Source organism: Lagenorhynchus albirostris, chromosome 5 (genome assembly GCF_949774975.1).
Source record: "Lagenorhynchus albirostris chromosome 5, mLagAlb1.1, whole genome shotgun sequence".
Classification (NCBI taxonomy): domain Eukaryota; kingdom Metazoa; phylum Chordata; class Mammalia; order Artiodactyla; family Delphinidae; genus Lagenorhynchus; species Lagenorhynchus albirostris.
This window is the reverse complement of record NC_083099.1, coordinates 98,490,362-98,514,781: the sequence shown is the minus strand read 5'-3', so window position 1 is coordinate 98,514,781 and position 24,420 is coordinate 98,490,362. Positions and strand designations below refer to the sequence as shown.

At 40.8% G+C, this 24,420-nt stretch overlaps 1 protein-coding gene across 3 annotated transcripts in view; it reads left to right on the top strand.

Moving 5' to 3' along the window:
* COL8A1 (collagen type VIII alpha 1 chain) overlaps positions 1-18,150 on the top strand; it is a 155,531-nt gene extending 137,381 nt beyond the window's left edge. For all 3 annotated transcript variants that reach the window (XM_060150701.1, XM_060150700.1, XM_060150702.1), the window contains 2 exons: positions 10,431-10,761; positions 13,559-18,150. In XM_060150701.1, the coding sequence (XP_060006684.1) occupies positions 10,434-10,761; positions 13,559-15,465 (2,235 nt within the window). In that variant the 5' untranslated portion in view covers positions 10,431-10,433 and the 3' untranslated portion in view covers positions 15,466-18,150. The remainder of the gene's footprint in view (positions 1-10,430; positions 10,762-13,558) is intronic.
* The last annotated feature ends 6,270 nt before the right edge of the window (positions 18,151-24,420 follow it).

The window sequence follows — 24,420 nt, the reverse complement described above, 5'->3', positions numbered from 1 at the left end:
CCTTGCCACCATCGTAGGAAAATATTGGGAGAAACATCCCTGGTGGCAAAGGGCTCTCCATCCTGCTTCCAGGAAGTGCCCAGGCTGGCTGGGAACTGGGCCTGCTGTACTTTATATTTCAACTTTCTCAATTTTCAAAACTTTGACCAAAACTAACTCATTTGAGTGTCACCTGATCTCTCAACTTTTCTTGGGTAAGATGCTGAGCAATAGTGAAGCATCTAGAAGACACAGAGAATTGCAGAAAAGTAGAAGAGGCAAGAGCTTCTAATATGACAGCCTTCCTCAGGAAAAGTTGGAGTCCAAAGGCAGGCCATCTCCTCCTCCTTATGACTCCCTCCCACATCTAGAGGCTACCCTAGGACCCCAAGTTCTTCAAGTTCAGGACCTGGATAAAGGTCATTCAGGAAACAAGTTATGTGCTTTTGTCTTTTTACCTAACTTGGTTTAAACTTTCTAGTCTCTGCAACCTTAGATATTTTGGGAATGAGTGTGATTTTATCATTTTACTTTATTCAATTCATTCATGTTATTTACTAAGAACAACTTCTACAACAACTACCAAATTTCAACTATGCATATGACAAGGAAATTGCTGAATTTTGTTTGGTTGAAATTCACTTGTAATCCCATTGGTCTGCACAGAGTTCAGGCTTAAATAAAAGTGTTTGCAGTGAACAAATGTTCCATGAAATTTATATATTTTTTTCCTTCCACTTTTATCGAGATATAACTGACATACGGCACTGTATAAATTTAAGGTGTACAGTGTAATGATGTGACTTACATGCATCATGAAATGATGACCACAAGAAGCTGAGTGAACATTCATCTTCTCCTATAGATACAAAACAAAGAGAAAAGATTGTTTTCCTTGCGATGAGAACTCTTAGGATTTACTCTCTTAACGACTTTTCATAGATACCGTACAGCAGTGTTAATTGCATTTATCATGTTGTGCACTACATCCCGAGCACTTATTTGTCTTATAACTGGAAGTCTATACTTCCATGTCCATGATATTTATATGTTACAAAATACATTATAGTTAGTTGCTCTTAACAAATATTTTTACAATGTCCAGTTCAGTGATTTACATTAGATGAGACTTCCTCACACGTCTCTCCCTTGCAAAGGCCTGAAAACACCGTTATTTTACATTGTGTCATTTACACAAGCTGTAGTAGTGCCAAGAAGGCAGAAAGATGCTCATGTGAACGGTAGAGTTCTCTCCAGCCCTTCTCGGTCACACCAGGAAGGAATTTGCCTTGCTGCAAGTCGCTGGGCCCATGGAATGGGGAGGGTCTTATTCTTGAGAAGCCCTCTTCTTTGCCTGCTTTACTATAGAGCTGCCTCTAAATTTTGGATCTTCCATTTTTCTTCAAAAATGAACATTACACACACAAAAAAAAGAACATTATAGCTCCTAAAAACGACTACATCATCCTATTCACTTCCTACTTTGCCTTCCCAAGGTGCATACTTTGTATTCATTTGTCATTCCTATGACAGGAGGCATGCATCGATACTTGCTGAATGACTCTGGGGGACATTTTGAGCCTATACATTGTAGGGAGGTTTTATCATTTGTAGCCACTTCTTAAAGATTTCTCAATAAGCTTCAACTTTTAGTCAATCTTCGAATATGGTATAAAAGAGGTTATAAATCACATTTTTGTCTGTAAATTTTATTTCTTATTTAGGTTCTTTCTTTGGTTTCTTGTCAGATACACCTTCTTTCATCAGAGGGATACTTGCAGGGGGGCTGTTCAGACCCTTCTCCCTCCCTCTCCACCTGTAGAAGGTGGGGGGAGTGAAATGCTCAAAAGTAACCAGAAGTGTGAGATGACGTCCAAAAGGCTTAAGCATGTACATTCATGAAATCATTTGTCCACGAAGTATGGATTTGTTGTTCACGTTCACAGCTACCATAGAGTTTTAGAACTAGAGGGGACCTTGAGGTCATTTAGCCAATGTCCCTGTCCTGCAGATGAGGAAACTGATGCCCACTCAGAGTAGGTGACTTGCTTAGGTCAGAACCAGCATTTAGGTGCTCTGTGCTCTGCAAACAATGATGCCTTCATATTATGGGAAGAAAAGCTAAAAATGAAAAAAGGGTTCCACTTTAGAACTTCCCTTTTAGGGGTTCTCTCAAGTGTTTTATAAACTCTTTGGCAGCTGACATGATTCCAGTTAGAGAAACAAAAGGAGTTAATTGCAGACTTCAAGTATGTGAACTATTATTTTAAGTAAAATATTCTCCAGATGTTTCCCACCTCCTTTGAGAATAGAAAAGAGGAAATGAGCTTAAATTTCAGCAAGAAAGATTCAGATCAGATCTTAGGAAATGCAGGTCTGTGAATCCTGCAATTGGTTACCAGGGAATGTTGTGAAATCTCCTCTTCTGGAGAACTTTTGGAATGTGGCAGTTGGCCATCCATTTCAGAGGGGTTATGTGGGTGGCCCATAGAGCCAAAGACACAACCTAATTGACACCTCAAGTTCTGTAGGTCCCAAGAGGTCATGCTCTGCCCATATCTAGGTGGTGGGGCCGTTCGCTCCTCTTAACTATAGCAAAATTCAGGATTCATCAGTGAAGCACATGTTCAAGTTCAGTTTTATATACGTATCAGTCCTAATAGGTGTAATTGGGTAGACTGACTAAAACTAATGAATGCTTATTGGATATTTTTGCCCACTGCCTTCACTGATTGATTGACTAATATCTGATGGTTTAATTTCTTTGGGATCCATCTCAGCATATTCACCTTGACTTCCTTAATACCTTCCAAGCTTGTGTCCCTAGTCCACAAAGCAAAAAGTAAGGGATCCAGTCCAGGATCTTCTCCTATATACAGGGAAATTCTTTATTTCAACGAAAAAGGCAGCCTTGGAATTTGGAGGACAAGATGGAGAAAAGTGGATGTATAATTAGATCTGCACCTTGTTATCTAATGTATTGATGATATCTCCTAACAATAATCAAATGAGAATTACTTTTTAAAAATTTTTATTGAAATATAGTTGATTTACAATGTTGTGTTAGTTTCAGGGATACAGCAAAGTGATTCAGTTTATATACATATATAAAATTTACACATGTAACATACATTTATATATATATTATTTTCCAGATTCTTTTCCATTATAGGTTATTACAAGATATTTAGCATAGTTCCCTGTGCTATACAGTAGGCCCTTGTTGGTTAACTATTTTATGTATAGTAGTATGTATATTTTAATCCCAAACTCCTAATTTATCCCCTCCCCCCCTTTCCCCTTTGGTAGCCATAAGTTTGATTTCTATGTCTGTGAGTCTATTTCTGTTTTGTAAATAAGCTTATTTGTATCAGTTTTTAGATTCTACAAATAAGTGATATTGTATGATGTTTGTCTTTTCAAATAAGAATTTAAAATTTCTAACTTGGAATGTAACAGTCTTGAATTTCAGTAAAATAATCAACTGTATAAATACAGGATGGGGAGATATCATTTGAGAGAGTTTAGTGTTAAAAAAAATAAAAATAAAAGACCTAGTAAGTGGATAAAGGATTAATCATATGTATTTAAAGTATGTTCATGGTGCTGGCATAAAGTAAGTGCTCAAAAACATAGCTAATATTATTATAACTTTGATGTTTATTGCCTTTCCTCCCCTAGCCATCCTCTGGTTCTGGTTTTCTAAATACAGTCACTGATTTTGCCCAATGCTAATATAAAACAGCACTAAACCATTCTTCTACCTACCCCCCAAAAATCCATTCCCCCCAAAGAATTAGGTTTTCTGAAGGTATCATCAGAAGAGTTAGAGTTTCTTCATCTCTGAGAAAATGAAGGAGGGAATTTACAATATGTATCCTGTTATGAACATAAAAAGTTCAATTGAAAAGACTTTTTCCTTTCTTGACTGCTTCTCCATTGGAAATCTCTTCTCCGACTCTTTCCCACGCAGCAATCACACTTAATCTCCTCCGGAATCCCCCAGAAGGCCAACTTTCCATACCCTCTATTATTTAGAGTTGTTTCTATCTTCCTTTAAAACCCAGGTGCCAGCCCATCCAAACGCAGAAGGCTCAGTTTCTACAGTAAAGTGGGTTTCAAAGAGCATCACCTCAACATCCTTACCTACCCTCTCCTTTGTTTTTCTCCATATCATCCAACACACCATACATTTATGATTTTATTTAGTTTGTGTCCCCATCATAATCTTCAAAATGTTAAAAACACAATTCTCATTTGTAAGTGAACATGTCAAAGTTTTAAATGATGACAAAGTCAATTTGAAATATAATGTTAAAAATCTGGGTTTTTCATTGTAATGAGCAGATAAAAAAGTATGCTGAGATAATGCTAAGTTTGATACAAAACTGGTTAACATTCTAAACAGCAATAAAACCATAACCTGAGTGGGGTTAATCAACATAGTTTATAGAGTTGTTAATGTCCTGTAATACTAATAAATTATGCAACAAAGTTACATATCCCTAGTTCCATTACCCTAAGGTGGGCTTATTTACATGGCAATAGAAGATCATGTGACCATCTATCTTTTGCCTTAGCCAAGCTGGGGGATATATTTCTTAATACCCACTTCCCCACCTCCCATTAAAAGTAACCTACATGTGCACTGCCATTTATGAATCAAAAAAGTGGGTATCCCCTATAAGCTGCTCAGATAATAAAAATAGCAACAGAAATTGCACAAGAAGGTCGTAAGTTGCCTTATGAATGTTTCCATCATTATTAATATTCAGGTAGGAAATATGAAGGCCTTCTGTCAACAACTGTTGTAGGAAGGATTCCAAATGGGGAATGAGGCTGAATTTGATATTTTCTAAAGCCCCTATCAACACTGCAAGTTTTGACTGTAAGGGTTCATCAATAAATGTTGAGGAAGTCAAAAGAATATCACACATTTTCCTGGTTCTCAGGAAACCTACGATTACGGTGAGGTCTAATGGACAAAAAACAATAGGAAAAAAACATAAGGTTGATTAGAATTATATTTAACTTTGTGTTAAACTTTCAGTAGTACTAGCAGAATAATGATGTTTGAGGAGGTAGGTAGGGAAGACTTTACAGAAGAGGTAGGAATTGAGTTGGTCTGGAGGAATGGTAGGTGTTATGGGCTGAGTTGTGTCCCCCCAAATCATATGTTGGAGTCCCGATTCCCCGTACTTCAGAATGACTGCATTTGGAGATAGCGTCTTTAAGGAGGAAATTAAGGGTAGGCCCTAATCTAATACGACTGGTGTCCTTATAAGAAGAGATTAGGACACAGACATGCAGAGGAAAGACCATGTGAAGATGCAGGGTGTAAATGGCCATCTACAAGCCAAGGAGAGAGGCCTCAGAAGAAACTCAGCCTACCAATACCTTTATCTTGGACTTCTAGCCTCCAGAATTGTGAGGAAATAAATTTCTGTTGTTTGAGCCACTCAGTCTGGGATACTTTTTTTATTGCAGCCCCAGCAAACCAATACAGTAGGGTTGAAATATGGAGAGGGGTTTAAAAAGAATAAGAATCCTCCAGAAAAAAAAGAATACCATGAAAAAAGAGGTCAAAATGAGGACTGACATAGATGAGGAACAGAGTCTTGAAACAGGGGTTTACATTAATGAATGGCACATACAGCTACCATTATCATTAATAAGACTCTTTCTTTTTTCCAGTATTGTGTCTTAAGAGAGATAAATAAACCTTTCAACCTTCGCACCTCTATCCAAAATTTACTTCCTCAGAGAGGTCTTCCCCCACCATCCTTCCAAAACAGCATCTACCACCCCAAGCCATTTTCAAGCCCTTTCCCCTGCTTTATTTTCTTCACAGCACTTAAATCTGAGATTACAAAATTTATTTTTAACTTGTTAATTACATGTCTTCCCACACTAGAATGTGAGTTCAATGAGATCAGGGACTTACCTCTCTAATTCACCTCTTTCTCTAATCCCCAGAACAGTTTGTAACACTTAGTAGGTATACCATAAATATCTGTATCTACCGAATGAATTTCCCTGAGAAAAGCAATCAATCAGGAGAGAATTTTCTTTGAGAGGCATGGAAAAGCCAAGAAAACAATTCTGGTAAATATTGGAGGAGTAGGATACTGCGTGACTTTCCCTTGTTTTAGGTGTGGTGAATCTGAAGCCTTGAGAAACTACAAACTCTGTGTGAGGGGGCAAGTAGGGGGCACAGAGGAGGGCCACCCGGCAGCAGATGAGAGAGGCTTGTCCACACCGCACACAACACGGACACACATGCACACACATACCCCAATACAGACATGCTGGGAAAGGGAAAGGGAAAGCTGTCCCATATGAAAGGGAAAGTTGGATTTAGGGCAAGGATTGAAGGTTTAAATACTTAAAACATTCTTTCAGACAGTAAGCCAAAATCTCATGAGGATCAACATACAAATAAAATGCTGAGGAGCGTCTAAAATAATATATATCACATTACTCTGTTATATACATTACAGATCACATGAGGAAACTGAAACTCTCTGCAGCCCTGCCCAAATATAGGGAACCATTTAGGGCTGTTCAAAAAATGACCAGGACTGGCGACTCTGACCCCAGAATGAATAACTGCCTTGGTTCAGCTGTTCTTTCTTGCCATTTTTAACAAGTACGTTTTAATGGCCATTATTGTTTTATTCATGTTAGGTTTATCATTATTGCAGTTAACCTCACATTTACTTTGGCTAGTATCCTTTTTTGAAAGTCTTTGACATTTCAGTTGGTTTTGATTTGTCTTTTTGGTCACACTCCATTAATAATAACAAACGTGAGGAGTGCTTTTCGGCTTACAAAGAATTCATAGTATCATTTGTGCCCTTGAACAGCACTGTGGGAGAGTCAGAGATTATAATTTCTGTTTTATAAACAAGGAAACTGAAGCTCAGTGAAGATAAGGGACTTGCAGAAAGTCATAAACACAGAGAATGGCAGAGCTACAACTCAACTCCTGCCTTTTGGTTTCTTCTACAATGCGCTTCCTGTATGACATGACACCCATCACTAAGCTAGCCTGGCTGGCAAAGATCCAGTGTTCACACACAGTATGTATGTTTATGTTCACATGTACTCAAGCACACACACACCACATAACGGTTATCAAACAGAAACCCAAGAACACATTAAACAGAACTCACAGGATTATTGTGTTCTACATCCTTAGAAAAAGAAAAAAGAGGCAAGAAAACCCACTACCACCATTTCTCCCCAGCAGGAATTCTGAGGTTCCTTCTTCCCACCAGGTGTTTGTACAGTGTTACACAAATCTGATGTTCTTTTGAGTGATTTGGGGAGAATCTCCACACCACTTTGATCACCAAAAATATCCTCAGGGACAAGAGGGAAATGAGTAAGGATAAGTCAAGTGGTAAATTCTAACCAGGGCCCCTACATAAATATTCAAGCTAAAACTGAATGAAGTTTATTTAAATAAAGATCCAGAGAAACGGCAGATGGCGGACTGAAAGAGGTAGTTTTCAGGAGAGAAAGGCCAAGCCTATGAGAGGAAATAATTGTAGTAGAGCAGAATCCCAGTGGGCCTTTGGTATTCAACTGGTCTTCTTCCAAGCATTTCACCCTCTTCCAATTTTCCAGTGTTTCATTAGACTGTCCTGGTTTGAAGATTATTAAGTAAATCCATCACAGCCACTGAACTGAAGGAAGGGTGAAGGACCAAGCATGCTATCTATTATCACTCCAAGTTCAGGGTTTAATAGTGAAACTCATTAACCTCCAAAGATAGAATTAAATCCCAGGCTACACATCACCAGATATTACCACTGTCAGCTCTCTTGTGACTGCCTTAGACATTGAATGTTAGAGTCAGATGGGGCTTAGAGAACAACTGAGTCTTATTTTTAACAAAAGAAGTTGAAGGGATCTGTTCAGATACACAAAATTAAGATGAAGTTCTGGTCTTATGAGTAAAAAAAGTAAGGAACAGTGGTGCGTAGAACAGGCTGTAATTTGTCTTAAATGGGTGTGCATATTCAGAGAATATCTCTGGGAAAATATGAAGGAAAATGGGAAATGTTGTTACTTCAAAGGGAAAGGATTTTAGATACTAAAGAACAGAAGTGAGAAGAAAATTTACTCCCCCCCCATATCCTTTGCTACTCATTAATAGTTTACACATCTGTCACTCCTACAAAGAAGTGTAAGCTCCTTGAGAGCAGGGCCTATTGACTATATTATAGTCATCTTTGTAATCCCTGGGTGGGTCTCTCATTGTGTCTCATAAATACTCAATAAACCACTGTTGAGTACTTACAACAGATGTTCTTTTTCCATTTAAAATAAATTTGACTATTGAGTATAAATCAATATTAATTTTGTGGCTCTTTCCAAATGGTTTATAACAATCATTCATATAAGGACATAAAATAACAGCTTTCTATCTTCTCCCATTTAGAGTACACTTGAAACAAATAGTTCTCGAAGACTACTCTGACTTATGAAATAGAGAAAGTTGTATAAATCATTTTGCTGACAGATGTTTCTTCATTTTCACCCCAAAGGGGAAAAAATGATTAGTTAGTATATTTAGAAAAATTGTAATGCAGTGAATTTCATGGTGGAGATTTTTACTAAATATTTTCTTAGGTGCTTTTTATTAACCAATTCTTCTGTAGCCTGTTCATACTCTTGGCATTACTCTTGAATACGATGTTGCAAAGTCAACCCACATTTTCTAAGAAGTGGAAAACTATGATCCAGAATTAAGTAAGGCAGAAGCAAAGAAAACAAACTCTTAGGAGAATCGAACTTAAATTATTTACTCAGTTAGTTACTGGATTAAATTATTTACTCAAGTTTACTCAAAGTTTTCCAGAAGACAGTTACATTAAAAATTGTGAGAAACTTGCCACTTCTTTCTCCATCCCCCCAATTCCCCCCTCCCCCCACCCCACCACGTCCCATCTCTCTCTCTGCAGCATTATGATGACACTCCATTTAGGATTCAGATTTTCGTTAAGTCCCTCTATAAGATGTGGGAGCAAAGCCTTATGTGTAGTTTTAGGACCTCCGGGTAACTGAGCAGACGTCAATGTGTACCACACTTGCCCTCTAGCGGGAATTTGTGAAAACTGCAGTTCCCTGGGATGTTGGTTCTTCAACCCTGCGCGTTTCCAAACACCCATCTCGAGCTGTTTTTTATAAACAGATAAACCTCATTTATACTTATTCTACTAATTACTAATTTGCAAAGGGTGCTATTAAAAGGCTTAAAACAGCTTATTCTTGCGAGTAAACATCTCTATCTTATTTACACAACAAATATGCTTTGTAAACTCCTTTCTTCATAATAGTACAAAGATAAACTTTAATGATCTCCAGGTCCAATTAACCTAATTCTGAACAAATGACTTCATAGTACATAATTAGAAGAAAGAAATGGTATCCCTGTATGTACATAATTATGATGGTGATTTTTTTTTTAATGACATTTTGGGGCTGTCACATGAAGTACCTTCTTTCCAATTCAGAAGATATCTTCGGTTTTTATTGTTGTTCTTGTTTGCTCTTTAACCTTTATATGTTTATGACCACACCAAAGCAGCCAAAGGACATCTGACATATGAAAAACTACTGCCTCTGGCATAAAGCCTATAAATTATTAACTGTTTCCATTTACAATAGAATTTCAGCACTTACTAACAAAGTTATGACTTGCCACTAAGTTTGCTTCATTTTGGAGAATCTATTCTATCTGTTAGGATTAAGTTCAGTGCAAATGTATGGCACCCAAAATAACAATGGCTTAAAGAAGGTAAATCTTTCTCTCTTGCGTAAACAAATTCCAAACTTAAGGATGAATATCAATATATGGCGCCTCCAAGTTCAACCAAGGCTCAGGTTTCTTCTAGCTTGTTGCTCTACCATCCTCAATGCACAGCTTTCACTCCATGGTTCATGGTGTCTGGCCTGTTTCCGGGTAATATATATCCACATTCCAGCCAGTGGGAAGAAGCAAGAGGAAGAACATGCTCACTCCCCTTAAGGAGCATTCTTGGAAGTTGCACCCATTACAACTACACGCAACAGACCAGAACTTTGTCACGTGGCCACTTCTAAATGAAATGCCGTAATTCTAGCCTTGCTCTGTTCCAGCTGAAAGTCAGGGGTGCCAATACTATGGAAGAGGGCAGAGTTCATGTTCAGGGACAACCAGCAGTCTCCCCATAGCTTGCAATCCCACCAGCTGCCTTCATTTGATAGACCCTACTCTTTCCTGGGTTTTGTCTGTTTTCTATTGAAAGGTGACATCTTCCCTTCCATTTGTCTTCCACTCATGAAGTTCTGCTAATAAAGACCATGATTCCTTTTCTTTTTTTCTCCCTTCTTTCTCTAAGTAAACTCCGGTCACCTGGCCTGCTGGTTTTCACCATGTTGGTGCGTACCTTCCTCCACAGGTGATGGCTGGTCCACCTGCCCTTCTGCAGCTGCTGGGAGTACTGCTTACCATTTCCCTGGGTTCCGTCCGGCTCATCCAAGCTGGTGCCTACTATGGCATCAAGCCGCTGCCACCTCAAATTCCTCCTCAGATTCCACCGCAAATTCCGCAATACCAGCCCCTGGGCCAGCAAGTACCTCACATGCCTTTGGGTAAAAATGGCCTTAACATGGGCAAGGAGCTGCCCCACATGCAGTATGGCAAAGAGTATCCACATCTACCCCAATATATGAAGGAAATTCAGCCGGCACCAAGAATGGGCAAGGAAGCAGCACCCAAGAAAGGCAAAGGTAACATACTTCGGTTCTGCTGTAAGACAGCAGCTTTCCAAAACCCTAAACAATACGCTGCGGGGGGGGGGGGAGAGCTAAATTTTAGACATTTTTCTTTTAGCATGTGTGACTGACATTCATTAACTGCCTGTGTCCTAAACCCTATCCTTGAAAAGTTCAGGTGTTGAAGAAAGACAAAATTATTGTAAGTTGTGCTTTCTTATTTCAACAGCATCAAATGACAAAAAGCATACTTCATAACAAATAAGTTTAGTCCCTTATTCATTATTTCTTTATTCAAACATACAGCAACTAATGAGCATCTCTTTTTGTGTCAGGCTCTAAGCCAAAATGCTAAGGGACATAGCAGTGGAAAAAAAGAAAAAAGAAGTGATGTCAGTCTTCAGAACTAGGAGAGCAATGTTATAAGAACCTGCTGTGTTAAAAAAATCATATAAAAGCACTTTGTAAACTAGGTGCCAGACAAATGTGTTTTTAAGAGTGCTCTAATTAAGTTGTTACACATGTCAATCAATAAATCTACAGAAGGAGCCCAAAGAGTACAGACTATATACCTACCTAGAGATGATGATATCTGAAAATCTCTCCATTACTTTCTAGGCATATTCATTAGTTATTCAACACCAGCAAAATGCCTATCACTGTGAGAGACATTTTCTTTTTTTTAAATTTTTTTAAGTCTTTTTTTTTTTTTGGCCACACCGCGTGGCTTGTGGAATCTTAGTTCCCCGACCAGGGATTGAACCTGGACCCTTGGCAGTGAGAACACAGAGTTTTAACAACTGGGCCACCAGGGAATTCCCGAGAGACATTTTCTTATAAACTCAGTTGGGTTATAAGAAATGTAGGAAACCTAGCACTTGCAGGAAAGGAATTGCAATCAGAGTAGCAATTCCCTTTGAGGCGGTGGAGGCCATTCCCACTGGTCCCTGCAAAAGCAGGAAGCTCTGCTTCTGCGGAACTACTGGATTTGGTACTAATAGGCCTGAGTGCCTAGAGGCCAGAAAGGAGAGAAACCTAGTCATTTAACCTCTTTGAAACTACTTTTCTTCATTTGTAAAGTAGGATTATTGAGAGAGTCTATGACATAAGGTAAGTACTAAATAAATGCTCAAGTACCATAAAAAACTTTGCTGCAGTTGGTCATTCAACAAAACCTAAGGAAGAACAGAATATACTCCAGGCACGTGCTAGACATTAGGGATTCCTGATGAATGTGATGTGACCCTGCCCCAGATGCTCTCTTGACAAAGGAGCTACACAGTTCCTGCTTAGCAAGAGCACACAGTAGTAATCCTATTAGCATAAAAGAAGTATTTCCAGTTTTCTTCCCTTTAGGAGCTGATATTCCACTTAGGGGATTATCTCAGTCATTTGTTTTCCTTCCTTTCTTGAATGGCCTGCCTGGATTTTGAAACTTCCTGTACTTATTCAGATGGGTACCAGATTGCAACTGAGGAATTTGGAAAATACATGAGTTCTGTGGTTCTATTTTGTTCCCTGACAATAGCTCAGTGAAAAATACAATGGTCAGGATTAAGATGCAACTAATGGTTAATATAAGACTTTGGGACCATCAATTTCATTTTTTTATGTTATTCCTTACTCTCAGTAGCATGAGAGGTCCAGAGTTGTGTTTCTCTGCAAGGCATAGCATAATCAATATAATTACATGTGCTTTGTATTTCGATAACAATTCGAGAAAGCACAACGCCTTTCACATCTATTTTCTAATCTTGTAGTGTGGGTGTATTATTCTTGCTGTACAGACAGGCAAGCAGGGATGCTGATGGCTTAAGTGACCCAGTCAAGGTCTCATTTCAAGGCCAGAAAGAGAAGCTGAGCTTCCTGCTAATCCAGTTTAACTCCTTTTCCGCACTGTTTATCATCCTAAAATACCTTATTCACTACTCCTGTTTAAAAACCAAATTTGCAAGTGAGAAGTAACTTATTAAATTGAAGAATTAATATTTGAGGCTTAGGAAATCCTACAGCATATTAAAGAAATTAAACACATCGATTTGACTCTAGAGGACAGATTTTAAGATGTTATTAAACCACATACAGAATAAAAATAAAATGCTTCTATTCTTCCCTGAGTCTACATGATAATGACGGTCATCCTCTACATCATAGTATATTTCAGCACAAGAGGAAATATTATTTTTCCATATATTATATTTAAAATTCAAGGACATAGAAAAATAGAGTATAACATTAAATAGGGAAAAAATAAAAATGACTCCAACACTGTTTGAAATACACACACACATATATATATACACACACACACATATATATACATACATATGTACATATATATAGAACACATGAGATGGAAATACAGATAAATGTCAAGCGATTATCTCTGAGTAGTGGGCTTATACGCAACTTTGATTTTTCTTTGTCCTTCTTTGAACTCTTTATAGTGAATACACCATAATATCTCCAAGTTTGTACTAGGAAGAATGTTTCTTCATTACTTTTTAGCTGTTTTACTTAACTAATGCTGATAAAAGCAGCCACAGATATCAGTTCCCAAAACAGTATCTCAACTATGACAAAGAAATTATCAGCCTGATTGTCCATTAAGTACTGATAATACAGTCCTGGAACACGAGCACATTATTCCTAGTCTTTCCTCTTGATAAGTAATAGGCAAATGTGTCAGAAGTAAATAATGATCGAAGTGAGGGATGATCAATATTAATCTCTCTCTCTCTCTCTCTCTCTCTCTCTCACTCTCACTCTCCCTCCCTCCCTCCTTCTCTCTCTCTCCCCCCTCTCCCCGCAGAAATACCATTAGCCAGTTTAAGGGGGGAGCAAGGTCCCCGTGGAGAGCCTGGCCCAAGAGGACCACCTGGGCCCCCTGGCTTACCAGGTCAAGGGATACCTGGAATCAAAGGAAAACCAGGGCCACAGGGATATCCAGGAATTGGAAAGCCAGGTATGCCTGGAATGCCAGGAAAGCCAGGAGCCATGGGAATGCCCGGGGCCAAAGGTGAAATTGGACCCAAAGGGGAGATCGGACCCATGGGGATCCCAGGACCGCAAGGACCTCCAGGGCCTCACGGACTTCCTGGCATTGGGAAGCCAGGTGGGCCAGGGTTACCAGGGCAACCAGGTGCCAAAGGTGAGCGAGGACCCAAAGGACTACCAGGACCTCCAGGCCTTCAGGGTCCTAAAGGAGAGAAGGGCTTCGGGATGCCAGGTCTGCCAGGCCTGAAGGGTCCTCCAGGGATGCATGGCCCTCCCGGCCCTGTCGGACTTCCAGGAGTGGGCAAACCAGGAGTGACAGGCTTCCCTGGGCCCCAGGGCCCCCTGGGAAAGCCAGGCCCTCCAGGCGAACCTGGGCCACAAGGCCCTATAGGGGTCCCGGGGTTTCAAGGACCTCCTGGGATGCCTGGAATTGGAAAACCAGGCCAGGATGGGATCCCTGGGCAGCCAGGATTTCCAGGTGGCAAAGGGGAACAAGGACTGCCAGGACTGCCAGGACCCCCAGGCCCTCCAGGGATCGGGAAACCCGGCTTCCCAGGCCCCAAAGGCGACAGGGGCATAGCGGGTCTTCCTGGGGCTCTGGGACCAAGAGGGGAGAGAGGACCAGCAGGTGCCCCTGGATTGGGGGGCCCACCAGGAGAGCCAGGCCTGCCTGGAATCCCAGGTCCCATGGGCCCTCCAGGGGCTATCGGTTTCCCTGGACCCAAAGGAGAAGGTGGGGCTGTGGGACCACAGGGGCCAATAGGTCCCAAGGGTGAGCCAGGGCTTCAAGGCTTCCCAGGAAAGCCAGGTTTCCTTGGTGAAGCTGGGCCCCCCGGCATGAGGGGTTTGCCAGGTCCCATAGGGCCCAAGGGGGAAGCTGGGTATAAAGGTTTGCCAGGGCTCCCTGGTGCCCCAGGGCTGCTTGGACAGAAGGGAGAGCCAGGAATCCCAGGGGAACAGGGCTTACAGGGCCCCCCAGGTATCCCAGGGATTGCAGGCCCGAGTGGCCCCATTGGACCTCCTGGAATTCCTGGCCCCAAAGGGGAACCGGGTCTCCCAGGGCCCCCTGGGTTCCCTGGAGTAGGGAAGCCCGGAGTGGCAGGACTTCATGGCGCCCCAGGGAAGCCTGGTGCCCTTGGTCCCCAAGGCCAGCCTGGCCTTCCAGGGCCCCCAGGCCCTCCAGGACCCCCAGGACTCCCAGCTGTGATGCCCCCGACACCACCACCCCATGGAGAGTATCTACCCGATATGGGGCTGGGAATTGACGGAGTGAAACCCCCCCACGCCTATGGGGCTAAGAAAGGCAAGAACGGAGGGCCAGCCTACGAGATGCCTGCATTTACCGCTGAGCTGACTGCGCCTTTCCCACCTGTGGGGGCCCCAGTGAAGTTTGACAAACTGCTCTATAACGGCAGACAGAACTACAACCCGCAGACGGGCATCTTCACCTGTGAGGTCCCTGGGGTCTACTACTTTGCATACCACGTTCACTGCAAGGGAGGCAACGTGTGGGTTGCTCTGTTCAAGAACAACGAGCCCATGATGTACACGTATGACGAGTACAAGAAGGGCTTCCTGGACCAGGCGTCCGGGAGCGCGGTGCTGCTGCTCCGGCCCGGAGACCGGGTGTTCCTCCAGATGCCCTCTGAACAGGCTGCGGGACTGTATGCCGGGCAGTATGTCCATTCCTCTTTTTCAGGGTATTTATTGTATCCCATGTAAGAAAGAAAAAAAGAGAGAAATTTAATAGAAGAAAAGAAAAGGATGCACCAAAAAATCCAAATGGGAAACATAATTGCTTCAAAACATTTATATAGTTGGAAAGTTATATTTAAGTGAAAGTCTGAACCATCATGTACAAATAAAAACTAAGATGCATGTTTAGTGCTCTGCACAGCAGCTTGTGATTGAAAATGATGGGATAGATTTATGTATCAAGTACTGACACTTGTGTTGTACCCACTGGAATCGTATTAGCTGTTTATGTTATGTGCTTCCATGATAACCTGCTTATTCAGATCAAAGTATTTCAGTATGAAAGAGCATAGCTAATGAAAGTCACTCGCTCATACTGTTTACTTTAAAATATTTATAAATATGACTTAAAGAAATGTCAATGATAACAATTACATACCGTATTTACTTGCATAATTTCCTCTGTATTTGTGCAGATACTTTGCCATGGGATGTGGGAGAGCTCTGCAGTGCTTTTCCCCAGTGAGGCGTGGACAGAGAACCAGGGTAGAGCTTTACTCCAAGGGATGTTTCTCCCCTGTCGGAGGCTGTGTCTTTCATAACAAGAGTTCTACTCAGAATTGTGTGTCTAGTGTCCCTAGAAGAACAACTGTAGTGTATTTACTCGTGCCTTCTGTGTGCCTAGCACTGGATGAGACACTTCTGTGGGGCCTAAGACAGTGCCCCGTAGGGAGCTAACAAACCAGCTGGGAGACATGAGTAGGAAGTAACTCATTTATTCCTCACGGGTTCTTTTTGCTTGTTATTTTTTTTTCCTGTGATTTTTTTTTCTTTCTTGTTGTCTCCATGTAATTTCCATTATGACCCAACTAATATAAATACTTGGAAGTCATAAGAAAAAAAGTAACCCTCTCCCCTCATAACTTTCCAGTTTTGCGGAATGTTCATTATAAATAGCAGTTATTAATTGTGTTTACATGCGTATAATAATCCCCCTCCTTTGCCTACAAACACAAATGACTACAATGAGGTTTCACCCACAAAGGGGATATCAGTACTTTTTAGTAGCTACTGAATTTCAAAGAAATTTCCCTGTGTAGTACACATACAAATCGGTGTGTCATCTGAAGTTCCAAAGTGAATTTCCTAAATCCAAGCCGTCCTTTGATCGGGGAAAGAGGGGGGAGTTTCAGAATTACATAGGAAAATAAATTGTTTTGAAAAAATAATTTCTGAAGTTTTAAATTAAAAAATAGATGTATTACTTCCTGCTGTAGGTACTAAAAATGCAGGAAGCAACCTGTGGAAGAGCCACCTGGAATGTCAGAGGGCAATGACAGCCCATGCTTTTTATGTCACCCCACAAGTACAGGAGTCAATACAAATTTAAAGAGAAAAGTAAATTTTTTTCCAGGTTTTCATTTAGGTACATACTAATTGCTTTGCACATTCAAATCTGGTCTCGAAACACAGACAAAGCATTTCAAGTTGGCTATGAGTCTGCTGCTGACACTATAAGCCACTGGGGGGAATAATGTGGGGCTATGGTGGTGGAGTCTTGTATCTACTCCTCAAAGTTAAGAGTGTTGAAATGAGGGGATAGGTACAGATGGGAAGATACACAAATAAATACGGTATAAACACACATGGAATCGTGTCTATGTCAAATCTGAATCATTTTAACCATCAAGAATATTCTCCTCAGCCTAATATCTGTCTTTTCCCTATATGGTATACAAGCACCATTTCTTCTCAATTTCTTAAAAAGAGAAATGAGTTCATTACCACGTGGTTTCTTACTCACAGCTAATTATATGACAAACTTTTCCCATCAAAAACATATCCCACCCAACCTTCATTTTCAAAGCAGACAGCATTTATGTGGCCAAATATCCTTTGGGTTGGTCTTGAGGATGCTGGTTTTGGGCCGATGGCTATGACAGCCACATGGATCCACTGGGCTCTGTCTGCTGAAAAGCTGCATTGAAATGGCTTGGAGGCAAGTCAGATCAGCTGATTTATAAAACTGTATTTATCTGTACATGTATGGGCTTTTTATTTCCACCAAGAGAGAAAGTAGCTCTTTAGTCAAAACCAAATTTCACTTTTCAAATACCTTCCAACTTATTTATTGGTTGTTACTCAATTGCATGTGTGTGTGCGTGTGTGTGCGCGTGCATGCGTGCATGTGTGTATTATCAGGCATATGCTTCTAACTTTTAGACAGGGGAGGAGAAAAATCTATGCCAGATACTGTATATTCTACAATGGTGCTAATCTCAGAGCTAAATGAATTACTCCATTTAATTTAAAAAGAGTTTTAAATAATTATCTATGTATCTTTGTTTCCCTTTTGAATGTTGCACATCATGTTAACACATTTAGTGTAAAAGCAGATGAAACAACCACATGTTCTAAAGTCTAGGGATAGTGCTACAATCCCTATTTAATTCAAAATTAACTAGAACTTTTCCATGTGAAATGGACCAAACTGACAATATTGTTATTTAAATACAGAGTTTTAATGCAGGATGACATCCCACAGGGGAAAAGAATGTCTGTAGTGGGTGACTGTTCTCAAATATTTTACAGAATACTGGTAACTTTGAGTTTCCATGATAGATTTGAGACATGTCAATAGCAAATCATTTTTGTATTTAAATTTTTGTACTGATTTGAAAAAAAAAGTCTTATTAAATACCTTTAAAAGTATGTTTCTCATCTTGTTCATATCACTCAGCTGACACTGTTTGAACTTCGTAACTGTTTATCCCCCAACGTGTTAATTAGCTGCTGACACAGAGACCTAACATAATCCTAGCTTAACGGGACAATTCTTTCTCTTTGACATAACAGCTGCAAGCATAAGCAGGCTGGGGCTCATGTGGCAGCCCCAGTCAGGGCCCCAGGTTCCTTCTATCTTGTTGCTTTTCCACCAAGAGGGCGTGGCCTGCATCTCCAGGGTCCAGGAGAGCTAACCACCACAGGCACATTCCAGTCAGTGGGAAGGAAGAAAAATCAGGAAGGGGAGAGCATGCTTCCTTCTTAAAGAACTCAACCTAGTGGTTGCTTAGATCACCCTCCCACATACCATGCTCTGAATTTAGTCACACTGGCACAACCAGCTGCAAGGGAGTGTGGGAAATGGAATATTTACTGCAGGCAAGCACATGTCCAGCTAAAAATCAGAGGTTCTATTAATACAGAAGAAAGGAGAACAGATATTAGGGAACAATTAGCTGCTGCATCTGTCACATCCAACCTAAAAGGATAAACTGCCACAAATCTCTTTTCTCCCACAAAAAAACTAATCTTCATGTACTCAATTCTGTTACAGTTTGCCACACCAGAGCCAAAATTTTTGAGGGGAGATAGTGATGAGTGGAGCTTCAGAGCAGAAACAGACCTGTTTCAAGAACCTAAAGGTCTTAATAAGCATCACTGATAAGGAAAGAATTCTTTTGTGATGACTTATCAAGTTCAGAATGATCACAGCTTATCATGTCTAGACTATCATAAAGGGATTACTCAAATCATTCAACAAGCAACTATGTAGCACCAGTCTGTGGCTGGTTAACTCACTTGTTTAAACGCATCAATCTGGAAATTCAAGGCCATAGCTTCCATTCCCACATAGCCCAACTAGTTCTATTTCATTCCACAGCCAAAGGCTTTTCCATAACATGGACCAGTCATCTCATGTGCACACAGTGTTGGTCACAAAAGTAAATGGAAGGATAGATACAAGTGACAGAGGCAAGGAGGAATAAATGGTTGGAATTTAGAATGCCGGACAAGCAGGGCAAATCCATCATTACAATAGGTCTATAGTATCCCTTTACATTAAAACAAAACAAAAAGTAGCCCCTACTTTGCACCTGATATTACTAGGCAATGTGAGGGGCACATAAGCAATAGAAAACATGACCATTCTTTTAAAAAGTATCTTTTGTTTAGAGGACATCAAGATGTTTGTTAAACAAGTTGACTTCCAGGTGATATACAAACAAGGGTGGTATGAAGGCAACTGGATGCATAGGTGCTAGCAAAGTTCAGAAAGAGAAAGGCCATTCCATGCTGCTCCCCTCCTGGGAATGCCTTCTCTGACCTATCTGCTCGATAATCCCTCCTCACCCCTCAGGACACAGCACAAGCATCACCTCTCCTTCCCTACTGCTCAGATTTAGTCACTACCCTGCCTTGTACAATCTTCTGTCCCTTTACTTTTCCTGCTTTATAACTGAACTGTTTGTCTGTCTCCCCTATTGATAGAGTGTAAGCCTCTTGAGAGCAGGCACCTGTTTCATCTTTGCATCCACAGCTCATCACAGAGCGCTGGTCCAGCTCCAGGGTGGAGGGAAGAATGAATCTCGCAGGGTTGCTGTGGGAGCTAGTGCTAAACTCGATGTGAGGTGTGACTGAATCCAGCTCTGGGATTCCAAGATTATACAGAAGATTTTATGTCCCAAGATTATTTAGAAGTCTACTGTGGGATAAAAGCTAATCTCAGGTAGTTTTTTGGAGAATACGACTTTTAAAGAAATCATCTTTAATTTGACAGAATTTGGATGAATGGAGCATAGGGCAGTGTGTGTGTGTGTGTGTGTGTGTGTGTGTGTGTGTGTGTGTGTGTGTGTGTGTGTGTGTGTGTGTGTGTGTGTGTATAAGAGAGAGAGAGAGAGAGTCAGAAGGGGCGGCGGGGGTGGAGTGGGGTGGGCAGAGATAAGGGAAATGACCTGACCGGTTCAGAAGAACTACTCAAAAACTAGTAAAGGAAACATTTAATAACCAAAGAAGGATCAAGTGATGTAGGGCTTTACATATAGGGAAGATACATTTATATTTTATCTAATATGCAATAAGAAGACATTGTAGGTCCTTAAGCAGGAAAATGGTATGAACATAAGTATTTTAGAAAAGTTACTTTGATGATTCTATGGAGAATGTATGATACAAGTAGCAAAACCAATGAGGAGATCAGAACAGCTTTAATCCAGGAATGGGGTGATGGGTTGATGGTTCAGGGAGCCTAACCAAGTCTAAAGAGTGAGAGTCACATGTCAGGTCAGGTGTTAGGGTTTAAGGACTGCATAACAATGGAGCTATCTCAAGGGCTAGGAAACGGAATGAAGAACTGAAAACTGAAGAGACAGTTGAAAGACAGAACTGACCCTGGAGACAATCCCAGGATGGCCTTATGAGGGAGAAGGAAGCTTGACTTGAAGGTGGTTTCCTCACTGATACGCTTGGAAAACAGGGACGGTGCCACTGATAGAAATAGGCAGTCCTCCAGTGGAGCCTGCTCCAGGCAGGGAAAGAAGAGACGCTTGGTTTACACATTGACTTGTGGGATCTGCCTGTGCACCAGACGCGCATTTGCTAGGCAGATGAGGGTAAAGCCATGAGCCTGGAGAGAGACCTGGTGGCCATTGTAATAAGAAGGAGAGGAAAGGCACTCAAAATCAGTGGCACCATTTGCAGACAAAAATGATTAGAGTGCTTTAAAATCTCCTCCCTTACTTGCTCCAGGAATTTATTTAACAGATCCTTTCATCACAGATATAGCAAAGGGAAATGGCATCCCAATCCACATGGAATTACAGTGAACTCCAAATACGCAGAGCCAATAAAAAGTGTAAATCAATCATGTTTTCCTATATTTCAGAAAAGTTTTTCTCCTTAATGGTCCTTGTGACTCTAAAATGAAAATATCATGCTCATTCCATATCATGAAAAAGAGAAATATCTATGGAGTAGCCTTAGGGTTATCTTTCTTCTAGCAAAGAGTTACACAGAATTTCTGATGCTTTCATTTTCAAAACCAATATTTGTATCAGGATCAACTTTATGCTCAAATATGTTATTCTTTATGATGTCAAATAGATGTTAATGATTTTTATTATTAGAAAAATATTTTTTGCTAATTCCTGGAGATAAGTGCATTGGACTTTCAATTTAAAAAGTGGGGCACATCATCCCATTTTAACAAATTATTCAGAAGTTTCTCATGTGTGTTACTGAAACACAGAACCATCTAACTGAATTTTCCTTTGAGGCATCCAGAACCTTTCTAGAGGTTTTTTTCCTTTGCTATCTTAATGCAAGTAAAAATAGATTTTTATTAGATTCAAAAGCACTTCTAAATTAAAGTTTATGATTCCTGTGGAGACCTACAATTCACATGCTTTGTTAAAACCACCAAGACCTAAAAATTAATTTTATAATGAGCATGGCCAAGTCAGTTCTCATCTAACAAGTGAGTGGCTGGCAGCAACATTCACATCTGCTCTTCATTTGTGGGTGACAGACACAATGGGGAAAGCTGATGGAATACTTCCCAGATTCCAACTGCCTACTAGTAAGAGCTGCCTTTCCTCACCAAGGCCAATGCTGTCCTTGTCATTTGTTCTGCCAAACCAGAGTCATCAATATAGAACATGTTAGGAGAGGGCTCTGAGGCCAGGCTCAGAGAGCCAATCTCAGCTCCTCTATTTAACAGCTGTGATATCTTGAATCAATTATTTAACGTCTCTAAACTTCAGCTTTTGCACCTGTAAAACAGTAGGTGATAATAGTAACTATCTTCTACATTTGGGAGGGTGGGTGAAGTTGTAGAGTGTGTTACGGAGGGGCAGCAACCGCTACTATTTACTGAGTGACAACCATGTATCAAAATGCTTTAACTGTTTCTATGTATTAACTTAGTTACTCCTTATCATGACTCTTATTATTAGCTCCATATTACAGCTGAGGCAAAGTAACTTGTCCAAGATCTAATGACAATGCCAAGATTTTAACCCACACATCTGGCTCCATAGTCCATGCTCTGAGCTATTACACCATACTGCCTAAAGGCAGGAGATAAAAGTTCTCGGCTGCCTGAGGAGCAAACAACTGTCAGTGAAGGTTTAGAATAGTAGCTTGCCTCAAAAGAGAGATGACCTCAGTTATTTCTTAGTTACTGTCCTTACCAGAGACAAGGAAACAGCCAGCTATCAAAAGACTATATACTGACAGATGTCATGGTGACATCCTTACCCCTTAGGAGATATGAAGGCAGTTGGCTTTAAAAACTGAAGGTACCACCTCACACCTATTAGGATGGCTACTATGAAACAACACAGAACGGTACAATACAAAACATAACAAGTGTTGGTGAAGATATGGAGAAATTGGAACCCTTGTGCACTGCTGGTGGGAAAGTAAAATTGGGCAGCAGCTATGGAAAACAGTATGGAGGCTCCTCGAAAAATGAAAAATAAAATTACTGTGTGACCCAACATTTCCAGTTCTGAGTATATACCCAAAAGAACTGAAAGCAGGGATGCAAACAGTTATTTGTACATTCCTGTTCATAGCAACATTATTCACGATATCTAAAAGGTGGAAGCAACCCAAATGTCCTTTGATGGATGAATGGATAAACAAAATGTGGTATATACATACAATGGAATATTATTCAGCCTTCAAAAAAGAAGGAAATTATGCTACATGCTACAACATGGATGATCCTGGAGGGCATTATGCTAAGAGAAATAAGCCAATAACAAAAGGACAAATATTGTATGATTCCACTTATATGAGACACCTAGAGAAGTCAAATTCATAGAAGACAGAAAACAGAAGGGTGATTTCCAGGTGCTGGGCGCAGGGGGAGGAAGGGATGAGGAATTATTGCTCAATGGGTATAGGGTTTGATTTGCAAGATGAAAAGAGTTCTGGACATGGATGGCGGTGATGGTTGCAAAGTAATGCGAATATACTTAATGCCACTGAACAGTACACTTACAAATGGTTAAGATGGTAAACTTTATGTTTTGTGTATTTTACTGTAATTTATAAAAATAATCTAAAAAATAAAAAAACTAGAGGGAAAGTATCTGTTAACAGGACCAACCCATGATGTAGGACGTAACTGAAAATGACCTCCGGCAGCCACCCTTACCTCCACGTTCACCAGTGTTCACCAAATGGGTAAGGAGTCTAAGCCGTACCACAGCAGTGGTCCAGAAACTGCAAGTCCCAGCCTCTCCCAGGGAAGTTCTGCAGACCACTGTGGGGCTGCCACCTACTGCACCTCCTCTACTTCAGTGGATATGACCTTCTAGGGAGCTTAAGACCCAGCTGCTTGAGGCAGACAGTCCACCTTCACCTAGTGACTCCAAAGGACAAACTAGAATGAGTTTCCTTTCTTCTTCAAGGCTAAACATGCAATTGCCATATCAATTTTCTGGTTCCAAAGGTGAAGTTAAAGATCAGGTGTTTCTTCTTCTAAATGATCTTTAGAGCTCGTACGTATTCAAGATTTGAACTTTTTTTTAAAGTAAGTTTTACTTTAGCCACCTGACCTCACCAGGCCCTGTGGGAAGAAAGATGGAAAATTCACTGCAACTCTAGGCAGGGTACCCCGCGGCCCATAGGAGACAGGAAGTAAGCATGGCTTCTAAAACTTGCAGGTTCCCAAAGAACAAGTTCTCCCTCTTGTGGCCAGAGGAGAAACAACAGCTTCACAAGCAGGTTTTTTTCTTACATGAGAAAAGTGGGTCAGGAATTCACTTCTGAGGATAGAGCGTGCATGGTTTGTCTCTGCTCCACGACGTCTAGGGCTACAACTGGAGGGGAATCAACACCTGGGGCCTGTAATCATCTGGAAGCATCTTCATTTATGGGTCTGCCTGTTGATGCTGGCTGTCAGCAGGGATCTCAGCTGAGCTGTGGGCCAGTATACCTACATATGTCCTTTTCACGTGGTTCCTCTGTGTGGCCTACCTTGGGCTTTCTCATTGTATCACACCTGGATTCCAAGTGAGCATCCCAAGGGAGCAAGGTGGAAATGCATAGAATTTTTAAGATTGCGCCTCAGAGGTCACAGAATATCCTTCCTACCGTATTCTATCAGCGGAGGTGACAAATGCTTGCCCAGATTCACAGAGAGGGAAGCAGACCCCACCACACAACAGAAGGAGTGTCAAGGTCACATTG